General features: G+C 47.7%; 1 protein-coding gene across 1 annotated transcript in view; it reads right to left on the reverse strand.

Moving 5' to 3' along the window:
* LOC309537657 (IgGFc-binding protein-like) overlaps positions 1-14,496 on the reverse strand; it is a gene marked incomplete at its 5' end in the record, with an annotated part of 40,581 nt that overhangs the window by 12,399 nt on the left and 13,686 nt on the right. Inside the window, 10 exons of the mRNA XM_082232548.1 lie at positions 1,420-1,993; positions 2,899-3,227; positions 4,602-4,743; positions 5,766-5,965; positions 6,056-6,635; positions 8,498-9,096; positions 10,462-11,023; positions 11,316-11,917; positions 12,343-12,916; positions 13,268-13,617. Coding sequence (XP_082088674.1) covers positions 1,420-1,993; positions 2,899-3,227; positions 4,602-4,743; positions 5,766-5,965; positions 6,056-6,635; positions 8,498-9,096; positions 10,462-11,023; positions 11,316-11,917; positions 12,343-12,916; positions 13,268-13,617 — 4,512 coding nt within the window. The remainder of the gene's footprint in view (positions 1-1,419; positions 1,994-2,898; positions 3,228-4,601; positions 4,744-5,765; positions 5,966-6,055; positions 6,636-8,497; positions 9,097-10,461; positions 11,024-11,315; positions 11,918-12,342; positions 12,917-13,267; positions 13,618-14,496) is intronic.

A 14,496-nucleotide genomic window follows, 5' to 3' on the forward strand; every position in this document is an offset into this window, starting at 1 on the left:
GAGGCTGGGGAGTGAAATCACCGTGGTGCAATTTTATTTTATTTTTGCACTGCACTGACCTCATCACCTCCATTCTTGCCCTCATCTTCCTGGTAAGCAGCATTGATGCAACCAACCGGAGGTCAAGGGAGTGCCACTGCCCCACCATGGCATTCACTATAGGTCCTGTGGGAAGAATTTCAGGAGCAAAAAAAGGGAAGGTACATATGACTTCTGGCTAGACTGTCCTTTCCCCCACCCACTATAGGGCCATCTGCCAGCCACTATCCTTTGGAAAGGATCCTGGTGACTTTTTAATATGTTGATATTGTTTGCGTTTCTGAATATATATATTTTTTAAATTAATGTTGCCTGCAAGCCGTCTTAGAAGGATTTGTCTCTAGAAAGGCAGTATATGAATGATTGTAATTAATAAACACATATAAGTTACATCATGGGGCAAGCAGTGATGCTCCAGAGATTCAATATCTGCGACTTCTTTGGAAACTGACCTGGTCCACTCCTGCCATAACTACATGCAGAGCAGAACAAAATGACCCTTCAGATTTCAATCTTCAAATTTTGAGTTAGTTTTCTGCTCAAAAAAAAAGTAACAAAATTTGTTTTAAAATGCAGATGTATTAGAGTACAATATGTTTATAAATGCATATGTTGAGAATATATGCATTTCAATAAGTATTTTGTAATGAAACGTATGTTTAAAAATGCATTTCAATATGAAATTTGTGCAGCCCCTACCTCTCCCTGGAGCAAACCATGAGTCGCATGAGTCAAAGCATGAGCAGAGATTCAGTATACCTGAAGGAACGTCTCCACCCCCATCGTTCTGCCTGGACACTGAGGTCCAGTGCCGAAAGCCTTCTGGCGGTTCCCTCGCTGCAAGAAGCCAAGTTACAGGGAACCAGGCAGAGGGCCTTCTCAGTAGTGGCACCTGCCCTGTGGAACACCCTCCCACCAGATGTCAAAGAGAAAAACAACTACCAGACTTTTAGAAGACATCTGAAGGCAGCCCTGTTTAGGGAAGCTTTTAAAGTTTAATAGACTATTGTATTTTAATATTCTGTTGGAAGCCGCCCAGAGTGGCTGGGGAAACCCAGCCAGAGGGGCGGGGTATAAATAATATATTATTATTATTATTATTATTATTATTATTATTATTATTATTATTATTCAGACTTAGCACTAAACCAAACCATGGCTGAGCCTTGGGCAGCATGGCAGCAGCTGCAGGGCTATGCAGGGAACATAGCAGCCATGATTCCCCCCAACACACACACTGCAAGCCTGCACGTTTGTTCTTTCATGCTTAGCTATGGTTTAGCTTTGCAAACCGAACTAATGAAACTTTGTTGGGGATCAGCATTTGAGGACTGGGAGCACAATGCAGGGGAGCTGCTTCCCTCCCTGACTCATTCTCACCGCAGCTGCTCCGTGCTCTCCATTCATGGATGACCACGCCTTCCTTGCGACAGTCAGTAGCATAAGCTTCCAGCGCTTTGCACAGGATGTTTTTGGCCCCGTGGTTGAGGCAGACGTCATAGAGGCAGCTGTCAAAGAAGTTGTCGGGGCTCAGCTTGTCATGGCATACACGGAAGGGTCCCTCTCCCAGCTGGGTGAGAAGCCCGCAGAACTCCTCACTTCCAAAGAGCTGCCGTTGGCTCTCTTCACATGTCGGGCAGTTCCCATCGCAGACATCCCAGCAGAAAGGGTCGCGGTCATTCACCTTCCAGCTCTTAGCCCACTCCACCTCAGAAGCAGGCTTGTGGCCTGCGGGCGTCACCATCTCATCATCTGGGTTTTGGTTGAAATTCCCGCAGAGGCCGCAGATGGTGCCATAGTAGCTGCTGGGCAAAGTCACCTCCAGGATCATGCTCCAGTCGAAAGTCACCACCAGGCCAAAGTTGGTTTGCAGCACAGCGTTTAAGCCACTCTGGAAGAGCCACAGCTTCCCGTCCTCCAAAGTTACAGGCAGGCTTGTGACGATACCGTTCAGCTGTAGGCAGGGGAGAGAAAGTTGTCAGTACACTAGTTTCTGAAATAGCGCCCTCGATTGCCAGCTTAGGACGTTGACACTGCCTCCCACTGCCTGCAAAACTACCCTTTACATGAGCATCCTTGGCGCACACATCCCTTAACTGTTCTCCAGTCCCTGTCAAAAACATTCCTCCTGGACCAGATATGTACCCTGTTTGTAGGCAAAAGTAAAGTCACTATCTAGGACCTGGGAGACCAGGGAAATAAATGTGATAACTAAATAAAGGTAACAACAACAACAACAACAACAACAACAACCGTTTGTTGGTTTGTTTGTTTTTAAGTTGCCGGTACTCACCATATAGTTGTTACAGTAAGTACATTTTAACATTTGGGAGGGGGGGAAAGCTACCAGTACTGCATACCCTTGAGTAGCCCAGAAAACAAAGCACTGAATAATAATCAGATTTTTTTTGCATTTATATTTGTTTATTTAATATGTCAAAATGATTGTTTGCTGTATCTATATTATGATGTTCTATGACTTTAAGAAATGAAGTTTATTCATTCATACATTCATGTAAAATTCAGTGAATATAGCATTTATTTTTCCACGCTAGGGTTGGGCAAACGTGTCGGTTTTTTGTTTCTCCCCGTTTCTCATTTTCCCAGCATAATTTCATGCCCCCAAATTTCCACACTAGTGTGTGTGCCTAAGGAAAGGAAGTGTCGCCAGGAAAGTGTATGTTCTGGGGAGAGTCCCAATGGCCCAATGAATAGGCCTGCAGGATCACATCTGTCTCATCAGGAACACCCCAGAGGGCTTTTCTCCTCTGTAGCATGTCCTGATGTATGTAGATTCCCCTTGAGATCCTTCTCAACTCCACAGTTCTGTAATTCTAAGACACCACTGCAAAGACTCACCCGGATTCTGCCCGCTTCCTTCCTGCGGATGGAGATGCTGTGCCCATAAACATAGATATTGGCCTGTCTCACGTAGGACATGGTCTGGCTCCCCCGGTGATCATTCTTTGCCTCCACCGTGAACGGCACCAAGGTGGTGTCATTGCTGCAATACTTGGCAATTGTGTAGGTGCAGGTGCCCTGGAAGTCAAAGTCCTTCCCGTCGAAAGTGTGGTAGTGCGGGTCTCCCCAGCCCCAGCAGGTCTCGTTGTAATTCGGGACGCATGTTGCTCTGCCATCCTCCAGCTTGCACGTCTCCTTGGTCCGGCACTTTAAGGCTTTGCAAGGATCTAAAATGAAAGAAAAGAACCATTGTGGACTCGATGCAGGAGCAGAGGTCCCACATGGGAAGCCGTTGGCAAAAGAGGTGTACATCACCCCATGGTCGTTGAACACATGATGTCATATGGTGACAGCCCAGGTCCATTTCAATGACTTGTGAGTCTATGTGTACAAATGGTTGTGTTTTGGGACTGCTCCAGAAGTTAACCAGAATTTCTATGATCAGAACCAGATGTTCTGAAAGGCAATCCATGTACAACAGTGCCCTATGGGCATAAACATGTGAAAGACAGACACGCAATCCCAGAACACATTAAGGTATGCATTCAATGGCAACTCCCCAATGGATGCTCAGTGTGTGCATCACCATAGCCTTCATCAAGACAAGTGCTACATTTATTACTCTGCATGCAGCAGTCCTGTTGGGAGCTGAGACTAGGGAGGGGCAGATCTGTCAATTTCAATTTTTCTCATTTTCTCATACAGTGGTACCTCGGGCTGCATACGCTTCAGGTTACATATGCTTCAGGTTACACACTCTGCTAACCCAGAAATAGTGCTTCAGGTTAAGAACTCTGCTTCAGGATAAGAACAGAAATCGGGCTCCGGCAGCAGGGCAGCAGCAGGAGGCCCCATTAGCTAAAGTGGTGCTTCAGGTTAAGAACAGTTTCAGGTTGAGAACGGACCTCCAGAATGAATTAAGTACTTAACCCAAGGTACCACTGTATTTTCAATCTTGTTTTCCACATCAGTTTATGATTTTTCTTAAGAAGCCCTCATGAAATCAGCATGCTAGTGTATATTTTCCCCAGTATGTACCTATTTATGCAAGTTTGCTTAATATGCACTATTTTGCAAATCATTTCCCCTACTATTTTTGCATGCGGTGTAATATTTCTGCACTACTATACATGCATTTTACATACTTTTTACCTATTTGTATGCATTCTGTACACATTTCTAGATTCAAGCTGTAAATCTAGGATAACTTCTTTCCATTGCACATAATTTATATTATTATTATTCACTCGTTCTCTGTGCTTCTTGATATTATGACCATTTTAAATTGTTCTTAATATGCTTATTTTTAATGGTTATATTTAGTGTTGTTCATTTTGGACCACTTTGGGCACAATTGTGGAAAAGCAGCATACTTCTAAGCTGACAATGGCTTCCCTGGAGGACTGCATTGCAAAATTCAGAGAAGACTGGACACGAAAGGATGGCTTTGTTTCAGTTTGCATATTGTTTCAGGATGTGTGGATTAAGTAGTTTCATCTTGAAATGCAAACTATATTGACTCCCCCCACCCCATCCCTAGTTGAGACCTTGGTCAGCCAGGTCCTCAAATTGTCATTCTGAAAATGCATCCAGCCTCTCACCTTTATTGACGCAGCTCATGACCCCATCCTGGACCTCGCAGACCTCATCGCTGGTGCAGCTATGTGACTCACATGTGACTCCCCGGCCTGGGACACAGCTGCAGATTTGTTGGCATTCATTCAGCAGGACCTTCTCATGGGGCTGCCGGGGCATTTGCCAAGGGTAAAGCAAACCATTAAACCATTAAACCTCTAATGAAGGAGCAACCATTACCTTTGTGCCATCATCATGTTCTTCCAAATGTTTAAGGTAAAGGTACCCCTGCCCGTACGGGCCAGTCGTGTCCGACTCTAGGGTTGCGCGCTCATCTTGCTTATGAGGCCGGGAGGCAGCGCTGTCCGAAGACACTTCCGGGTCACGTGGCCAGCGTGACGAAGCTGCTCTGGCGAGCCAGCACCAGCGCAGCACACGGAAACGCCGTTTACCTTCCCGCTATAAAGCAGTACCTATTTATCTACTTGCACTTAGGGGTGCTTTCGAACTGCTAGGTGGGCAGGAGCTGGGACCGAAAGACGGGAGCTCACCCCGCCGCGGGGATTCGAACCGCCGACCTTACGATCGGCAAGTCCTAGGCACTGAGGTTTTACCCACAGCGCTACCCGTGTCTCTTCCAAATGTTTAGGCTACATCATTTTTTCTCTCAGAATTTGAACCTATTGGTTTGTGTTCAGCCCTCCAGAGCAACAGAAAATAAATGTGGCTCATCAGAATGAACCTCTGAGGGCCACATTCCCTTCTGGGCAATGTTCTGAGGGTCACATGCCAGAGGTGGACTGGGCCCGGGCAAAAGTGGGTGGAATTTAAATATAAACTAATTTCACCTTTGTACAGTAGTCTAGTTCCCACACATGCTCACATATTCCTTTCTATCCTCCATCCAGACAAGAAAGAGGCATTATGAGTTCAAGGACACATTCTAGCCAGGTAAAAACACTCAAGGAAGGCGTGAAGCAGGGCCAGTGAGGGGGTGTGGCCTGGGGAGAGGGGAGTGTCCTGGATATAGTCCAGAGGGGCAGATAGAGAAGCCTGGAGGGCCACATTTAGCCCCTAGTGCTAAGGTTCTCCACTCCTGGTTTAATAGCCCTTTAAATAGCTGAAGAGGGAACTTCCTACCTTGCACTTGTTCAAAGCAATGCAACACTATCTCCTTTAGGGGAAAGCACCTTATAATATGTTCCATTGTCATTGCACCCGCAGGTCTCCACCGTGACGCAGCCAAGGCCATCAAAGAAGAACCCATCATCACATTGGCAGCCCTCCGCGCACGTCCCGGGGCATATTCTGGAGTCGGTGATCCCAGCACAGTGAGTGGAGCAGAGATCAGCACAGAGTGAATACTGGCTGTTTGGAGGGCAGCTGAGAGCTGCAACAGAGAGAGTACATGGTACATGACAATTTTTTAAAAAAAAATATATTTATTATAATAATACTACCCATAGTTCTCAGTACTCACGACAGAAGGATGGACTCCTCCAGGTCTGGACGGGGATCCCGGCTTCTTGGCAGGCAGACGTGTAGCTCTGGATATTCTGACACAAGGCCTCGCTGTCCCCATTGCCCAGGCACACATCATAGATGCAGTCGCTGAAGTACACACTGGGGTCCACCTTTGCATGGCAAGCACTAAAGGGGCCATCCGGCGCAGTGAGGATCCCGCAGTAATGGCGCTGCTTGAAAACCTCCTCCTTCTTTTTCTCGCAGACTGGGCAGCTGCTCCCAGAGCATCCATCTGAGCAAGGTCCAACTGCCCCAGGGACTGGAACCTTCCAGGCAGCACCAAATTTAGCTACATCAGAGGTTGTCTTGCCATCAGGGAGCAGGAAGTCGTCTTCCTTCTTCCCGTTGTAGTTCCCACACAGGCCTTGCATTTGGTTCCGGTAGCTTCCTGGGACGGTGATTGTCACACGGTAAACCAGGTCATAGCTCACAATGAGACCAAAGTCGGTTTCTATCAGGACTTTAGTGCCATGCTGATAAGCTCTGAGACGTCCACCAGAAAATTCAACGGGTAGGGAATGAAACACACCGTTCACCTGGAAGAAGGGGACATGCTGACTCTAAGGGCAGATGTTCAAAGGACACAAAACTGGTCTCAGGGATCTTTGACCCTCCAGCAATAGGCCCTTCTCTCACAAGTATTGTTGAACTCCACCCAAGTTTACATGCACAGGGGCACCTTGTGAATGGTTCAGCATGTAACAAGCTCATGAGCAAAGTTATCTTTAAGATCTGTTAGAAAGCAGATTCTTGTGTATAGATATATGTAAACATATCCACTCACAAGGATCTATTCACATGCAAATCTAGTGTATATATACAATAATTGTATTATTGGAACTTGGCAGAAAGTTATACTTCCTGGACGCTAAGGAAGACATATTGTATTATAGCAGCCCCATCTTGGAGTTGCTGAATTGGTGGCTCTTGTGCTTAAGATACTCATCTGTGGTTATTTTTGAGTAGTGCAACCCCTTCAGCACAAAAACTACAGGACCACAGCTTAGTGGTAGTGTCCATGATTTGCATGCAAAATGTCCCAGGTTCATTCCCCAGCAGCTCCAGGTAGAGACTACCTGTCTGAAATGCTGGATAGCTGCTCCATGCCATTGCAGAGCAAATAATACTGAAATCGACCAAAGGTTTTACTCAGTATAAGGCAGCTTCCTTTGGCCTAACCAAGGTCAAATGCATCTGTGGTCTTCTTGGGATATGCTAACGTAGAACTAGAGCCATGATTAAAGCACTGGTCTTTCTCTCCCAAGTCTGGATTTATTCAGTGAAGTAGATCTCATGTTCAAACGTAGCAGCTGAATTTTTCATTGAAATGATAGGGCTGTAACTTTTCATTGGCTTAAGCAATAGCTTTATTAATGTTTAATTGACTTAAGATGTGCAGGAGATAATATATACAGCTAGCTATGTTTGCATGAGCTTCTGGCCATTGCACTTTGTGTACAAAAGTGCAAATATATGTTAGCACCACCGAGGAGATAAAATTGCCAAGTGAAACCGAAAATGACACAATTAAAAAATCAGAGAGGATAGTTGTGACCCTAATTTTAAACATACACATGTGTGTGAGTGTTAGATATAATTCCTTATAATTAGCTGTATAAAATGAACTGTAGATGGCAAACTCCATCCGATGTGCACTGTCTGGACAAAGACCTGGATCAGAACACAGTTATGTGTCAGCTCTCACACATCTCTGAATTTGGCAATGCAATTCTTGGCTCAGAAATACCCCAAATGCATATACAACATCAGGTGTAGGCAGTGCTATTTTTCTAGAAAAAGAGGTGCCGGAACTCACCATGAATATCTCCCTTGTTCTCTTATAATAGCAATGGCACCCACCTGAGAGGTGCCAGAACTGAGTTCCAGTGAGTTCTGGCAGGAAAAAAGCCCTGGGTGAATGTAACGAGCAGGTGGATGTGATTGGCCAAAACAGCCTGGTCTGCCTAATTAAGCATCCCCACCCTTGGAGTTTGGCAAATCTAAACAAATGTAGTATAAACACCAACGACTGGGACACACTGGCCTGCGAGTGCTCCAATTGGAGAACAGCCTTTACCAAAGGTGCCATGGACTTTGAAGACGCTTGAACTCAGGATGAAAGGGAGAAACATGGTACGAGGAAGGCACAGTTGGCAAACCCTCACCGTGATCAACTCCTGCCCGGAAACCAATGTCCGCACTGTGGAATGATGTGTGGATCCAGTAATGGCTTCCACAGTAACTTACGGACTCATTGTTAAAACCGTGTTTATGGAAGACAACCTTACTCAGTTATGAGTGACTGCCAAAGAAGAAGACCCTTGGAGTTAAAATGGAGACATATGTGCACTGCCCAGAGCTTCTTGGATAAGAGCATGGGCACCATGCAAACACCTACCTTGATCTGTCCCTTCTTGTTCTGGATCAAAGTAAGTGTGGTGCCATAGACTTCCACAGAGACCATCTTGGTGACCGAGGCTTTTCTGCTCCCCCAGGCCTCATTTTCTTCAGTGATGGTGAAAGCCTTCAAGTTCTTCTTGTCTGTGATGGCAGCCTTAGCAAGGACATAGGTGCAGGTGCCCTGGAAGTTGAAGCGTACTCCATCGAAGGAGATGTAATGGGGATCGCCAGAGACTGAGCAAGTGGCTGAGCCAACGGGGTGGCATTTATGGACGCCGTCCACTGCCCTACACTCCTCACCAGGGCCACAAGAGGTTTCCTTGCAGTCAACCACTCCACCAGCCTGGCACACACACTCCACATTGCACTTGCTGGTTGGGTAGAAGGTTTGCCCAGCTGTATAGTACCGCTCCTGGTAGACGCAGCCACACTGAGACATGGGGACGCAGCGGTCGCCGCTGAGCACAAAGCCTTCATCACAGACACAGCCTTCTGCACAGTGTGCTGAGCAAGGCAGAGGGGAGTAGAGGCTGCTGCAGGTCTGTTGGCAGCTCCTGGCACAGAGCTCGTAGTGGCTGTTTCGGGGACAGACCGGCTCTGGAATGGGAGGGTTAGAAAATGCATTTCCCATCAATATCACGAACTCTTCTATTTCCATTACTACACCGGAGACTAACATAAACCCAGGCTGTTGTGACAGCATTGCTCCCCTTGTTTCCAATGTTCGGGATGTGAGTGCTGTTGCTTATGTAGCCAAAGCTGCATCACCCACCCATACAGGAAAGGGAGATGTCAGCAGGTTCAGGAGAACCTTAAGGAGCAACCCACCTGCCCTAAACAGCCCAATGGAGACAGAGAACACTCAGGGGGCCACAGATTATTGGCTGCCTGTTACAGATGTGGAAAACTGTGAGAGAGTGAAGAGGAAATGGAAGGTTTGGAACCAGGGCTGAGGCCCGCCTCAGCAGGCAGATGCTGGGAGGTGGAGAGGAACGAGACATGGGAGGAAAGAGCAATGTGTAGGGACAGGGAAATCTGCCAGTTCTGGTTTCTCAATGTTAAACCCAGTTCTCCATATTTCCACATCAGTTTGCACCTCCCCCCCCCCTAGAAAACAATGCCCAAATGTTCCCATAAACATTCTTCAGCATTTTAGAGCAATTTTCTCCTTATATATTTTAATGCAACTTTCCCTTTTATAGCATCTTTCCCCCCTGTGTTATTGTCATTGATATATTCATTTGTTATCCTTTACGGTACCTAATAGAGGGACGCGGGTGGCGCTGTGGGTAAAAGCCTCAGCGCCTAAGGCTTGCCGATCGAAAGGTCGGCGGTTCGAATCCCCGTGGCGGGGTGCGCTCCCGTTGTTCGGTCCCAGCGCCTGCCAACCTAGCAGTTCGAAAGCACCCCCGGGTGCAAGTAGATAAATAGGGACCGCTTACTAGCGGGAAGGTAAACGGCGTTTCCGTGTGCGGCTCTGGCTTGCCAGAGCAGCGATGTCACGCTGGCCACGTGACCCGGAAGTGTCTCCGGACAGCGCTGGCCCCCGGCCTCTTGAGTGAGATGGGCGCACAACCCTAGAGTCTGGCAAGACTGGCCCGTACGGGCAGGGGTACCTTTACCTTTACCTTTACCGTACCTAATATGCATTTTTGGAGCACATTACTTGGCTGGAGAAATGCACTGTGGAATTTGGAAAAGTGTAGATTTTGAGGGGTGGCTGCCTTTTGGTTCACCCATTGCTTTGGAAAGCGTGAATTGTGTAATTTCGCCGTCCGATGAGAACTGGATCAAATCTTTATCACTCCTATCCTTTATGGCATATAACGTGCCTTGCACCTTCTAAACTAACCCCATTCTACACAATCCAGCAATATCGAGGGGCCCAAGCTTAGAACAAAACAAAACTGCCCTAGGGACCTCCACCCTCTTCACAACTGGAGCAAACTGGATCATACTTACTCCAGAATATGTGGATCCTCCAGATATATATGGTCACCTGTATGGCTTGGCAGGCTGCAGTGTAAGCAGCAATGACATGGCCCAGCACAGCCTTCTGACCATTAAAGGTGCAGTAGTCAAAAACACAGTCTAGGAAAAACACCTCAGGGTCAATTCTGCCATGGCACTCCCTAAACGGGCCACTCTTGTCCACCAGGAGTCCACATTCTGCACTGCCTCCTCGCTGGCGCTGGGCAATGTTTTCCAAGTCCGGACAAACCCTGGGGCTCACTTCTCTGCATCCCAGGGACTCGGCCACCTTCCAGCGCTGTCCCAAGGCTGCCAAACCTGAGGCTGCATCACTGGATGCCAAGTCATCTTGTTTGTTGCTGTTGAAGTTGCCACAGAGACCGCCAAGGGCCCCTTCGTAGGACTTTGGCACAGTGACTGTGAGGCGGCTCTGCCTGTCAAAGGTGATGGTGAGGCCAAAATCTACTTGGATCACAACATCCCAGCCCTGCTGATAGATGACGACTTGGTCCTGGCCCACCCTGTAGGGCAAGTTGGTCAGCAAACCATTCACCTGGGAGGAGAGATAAAGTGGGAAGGGTGAGTGGGGAAGATCATGCTCAAAATCTGGTGCTATGGCTTTGAGCTATGCCAAACGATGGCTTAGCAAAGACATTTTTGGTGGGTACAATTTACATGCGATTGCTGACATGTGGGTTCTTTTGGACCCAAAAGAAGGCAGAACAAGGGTGGAACGGAGGGTGGAACAGGGTGGAATGGGGACGGGGCACGCACATATGTGCTCCATAGATGTGTGCAGGATTTTAACAGACTCACTCCCCAAAGGAGGCCTCATTTAGACTCACCAGAACTCTTCCATGATGTGCCCAGCTGACTGTTATCTCCAGGCCATAGACTTGAATCTTGACCAGTTTGTTGAGGGATGTAGACCAGCTGCCCTGGCCCGAGTTCTGGACTAAGACTTGGAAATCCACCAAGTCGTTGCGCTTCTGGCTGAGTCCTGCAAATGTGTAGAGGCAGGTGCCCTGGAAGTTAAAACTCTGACCGTCAAAACCATGGTAATGAGAGTAACCGGCTGCAGAACAGGTGGCGTAACCAGTTGGGTAGCAGTTCTGGAGGCCATTCTCCACCCTGCACTGCTCTCCAGCCTTGCAGCTGGCAGGCTGGCATTTCATCTGCTTGCTCTGCGGGTCACAGATGCAGCGCTTTGTGCATGTGCTGTCTCCCCAGAACTGCTCGCCGGGAGAAAAGAGCCTCCCTTCGAAGGCACAACCGCAAGCTGCCTTGGGGATACACTTCCCAGCTTCCAGCACAAAACCCTCGTTGCACTGACAAGTTTCCACGCAGCGTGATGAAGAGCAGTTGGAAGGAAGAGCTTGGTCGTTGCAAGTGGCTGGGCAGGCTGAGCCGCAGAGCTTGTACTGGCTGTTCTCAGGGCAGGAGAGCACTGCAAAAGAGAGAGACAGAGAAGAATGAGGGCACAATTATCCACAATCCCTTTCTTTTTCATTGGGATTTATTATCAGAGAGATTGTACACCCATTACTCCCAGCACCAATGGTAAGACAGCCTTTAGGTAGATTGAGATGGATGCCCCAAGCTGCTGAGGCTGGGTGTTGTGAAATAGAGGCAAATTGTTTGTTATTTGATTTACAGTGTTACTTAATACAGTTGCCTCCTGTGTTTTATTTGTTTTGAGCAATGTATAAGTGTTTTGAATTTTTGGGAAGGAAAGCATTATGAGCACCACCAATTTTTCTTCTGGGAAACGGGCAATTTGCGTTGCCCACAACAGTTTCTTATATTTCCAAATGTGATCCTGGGCCCAAAGGAGCTTGGGGACCCCTGTCATAAGCAATTAATTCTACTCACAGCAGCCCGTGAGTCTTCTCCAGTCCAACAGGGTTACGCCTTCCCTCTGGCAGGCATCGGCATAGCTCTGCAGTGCCTGGCACAAAGTCTCTCGGTGGCCTTCGTAGATATAGAGGTCATAGGCACAGTTTTCCACAAAGATTTCAGGGTCAATGACAGAGTGGCACTGGCTGAACGGGCCGCCCTCCCGTTTGCTGATCCAGCCACAGAAAGTCTCCACTTTGTATTTGATGAGCACCTCCAAGGTGACCTTCTTGCATTCTCCATGGCAGTCATCCCAGCAGAGCTTGTTGCCATCATCCACTTTCCAGCTCTTCCCAAACTCCACAGGGCTGGGGGCCAAGGACCCAGCCGAGGTCTTGAAGTCATCAGTAGGGTCACTATTGTAGTTACCGCACAAGCCGCAAACGTTCTCAAAGAAGCTACTGGGAATCTTCACCCAGAGGCGGTTGTTCCAGTCATAGGAAACCTTCAGTGAGAAGTCAGTCTCGATGAAGACAGAGGTCCCGCTCTGGTATAGACGCAGCTTCCCCTCTTGCAGGGAGATGGGCAGCTGGGAGCGTTGGTTATTCACCTGGTACAGAATATGTTACTGTTAGATATGCGTTATGGAAGCCCCTAGTGTAGGGTGATAGAGTTGGGAGTTGTTCCAACTACCTGCTGTGAAACAGGACTAGCCACACCCAATGTGGCACCCAACGTATGCAATCCAAGTCATGGTGTGCCACAATAAACTATTTAAAATAGAACTACACATGCCCATTCAGAAATATCAGGAGGGATAGTCCTAATAGGATGATCAGTCCTCAGTGTAATTAGCACATGCAAAAGTGACACAGAATGGAAGTTGACTGACCCATTCATCCCTAGCCTGATATGGGCCCTGGTTCATGCAGTTAAGACAATGGAATGCTATTGTTCTTACCCTGACTATGCCATACTCCTTTCTGGCCACACTTATGTGGTATCCATAGACCTGGACTGTCACAAACCCTATGAAGGACACGCTCCGTCTGCCTTGGTTCTCATTTTTGGCTGTGATGTGGAAAGCTGGGAGTGTCGTGTCCGATCCACAGGTCTTGGCCAGTGTGTAGGTGCAGGTGCCCATGAAGTTGTATTTCTGCTTGTCAAAAGTACGGTAATGGGGGTCACCCAGAGACCAGCAGGTGGCAGTAGACTGTGCCACACATACAGGCTGGCCGTTCCTGATCTGGCAAGTCTCCTTCTTCCGGCACTTGGTGGAACTGCAGGATGGTTGGGGGACAGGCTGAGAGGCTGGTGAGAAAAGAGGAGGGGTTAGTATAAGAGTGGGGAAGAGAGGAAGAGAATGGGCACAAGAAGAGAGAGAGAGGAGAGGAGAATGGGTGGCCTTCGACACAATCAGAGCAATAGATTGAGGGATGGAGGAAGCCAGCTTTCCCCCCTGTATAGCCCAATACATCCGACAAGTTAAATGATAAAGTTCTGATAGCAATACTTAAGCTATCCACTCATTGTCTGACCTTCTCCATATACACGCCAAACACTTGGAGATGAAGGTTGGTGGGTCCATGCCAATGTTTCAGGCCCTCAACATTATGCATGCTGCTAACTAAATCCTCTAGATGTGCACATGCTCAAGGCAACATCTGCAAAGGGCTGTGTACCTAGGCATGCACATCTATATAGGCACTGCACACAGCAAAGGCTCTTGCACTTGAGGCTATAGGGCAAAGACCTCCCAAGGAGAATTTCAATGAATTCTTTTTTTTTTAAGGATTTCCCCCCAAAATCTCAAAGCTACACATGCTTTCCTGCCTTGCACACATTTTCTACTAACATTTGAATTTAGAGGCGCTCCTGGTGACATTTCTGTCCATCTTCTCTTATCTGGCCAGCGCTCTGCTCCACTCAGCCAATCCCAGTCCAAATGTGTTGCTGTGGCAAGAGGTCCCTCCCATGTGTTTCCAGGCAGAAAAGCCACGAGAGAGTTGTATATGACTAAGACTGTCAGCTACTCAGTCCTGATTGCACACTCTCTCTTCTTGCCATGTGGGCAATCCAGAAAGACTACGTAAGACTGGGGTGGGGGGAGGGGGAGGGAGAAACTGCTATGGCAGATGATCCACTGACCATCAGTGTTGACAGTACTGAGCTAGGTAGACCAGTGGTCTG

This window comes from Podarcis vaucheri (genome assembly GCF_965113315.1).
Source record: "Podarcis vaucheri genome assembly, chromosome: 7".
Lineage (NCBI taxonomy): Eukaryota > Metazoa > Chordata > Lepidosauria > Squamata > Lacertidae > Podarcis > Podarcis vaucheri.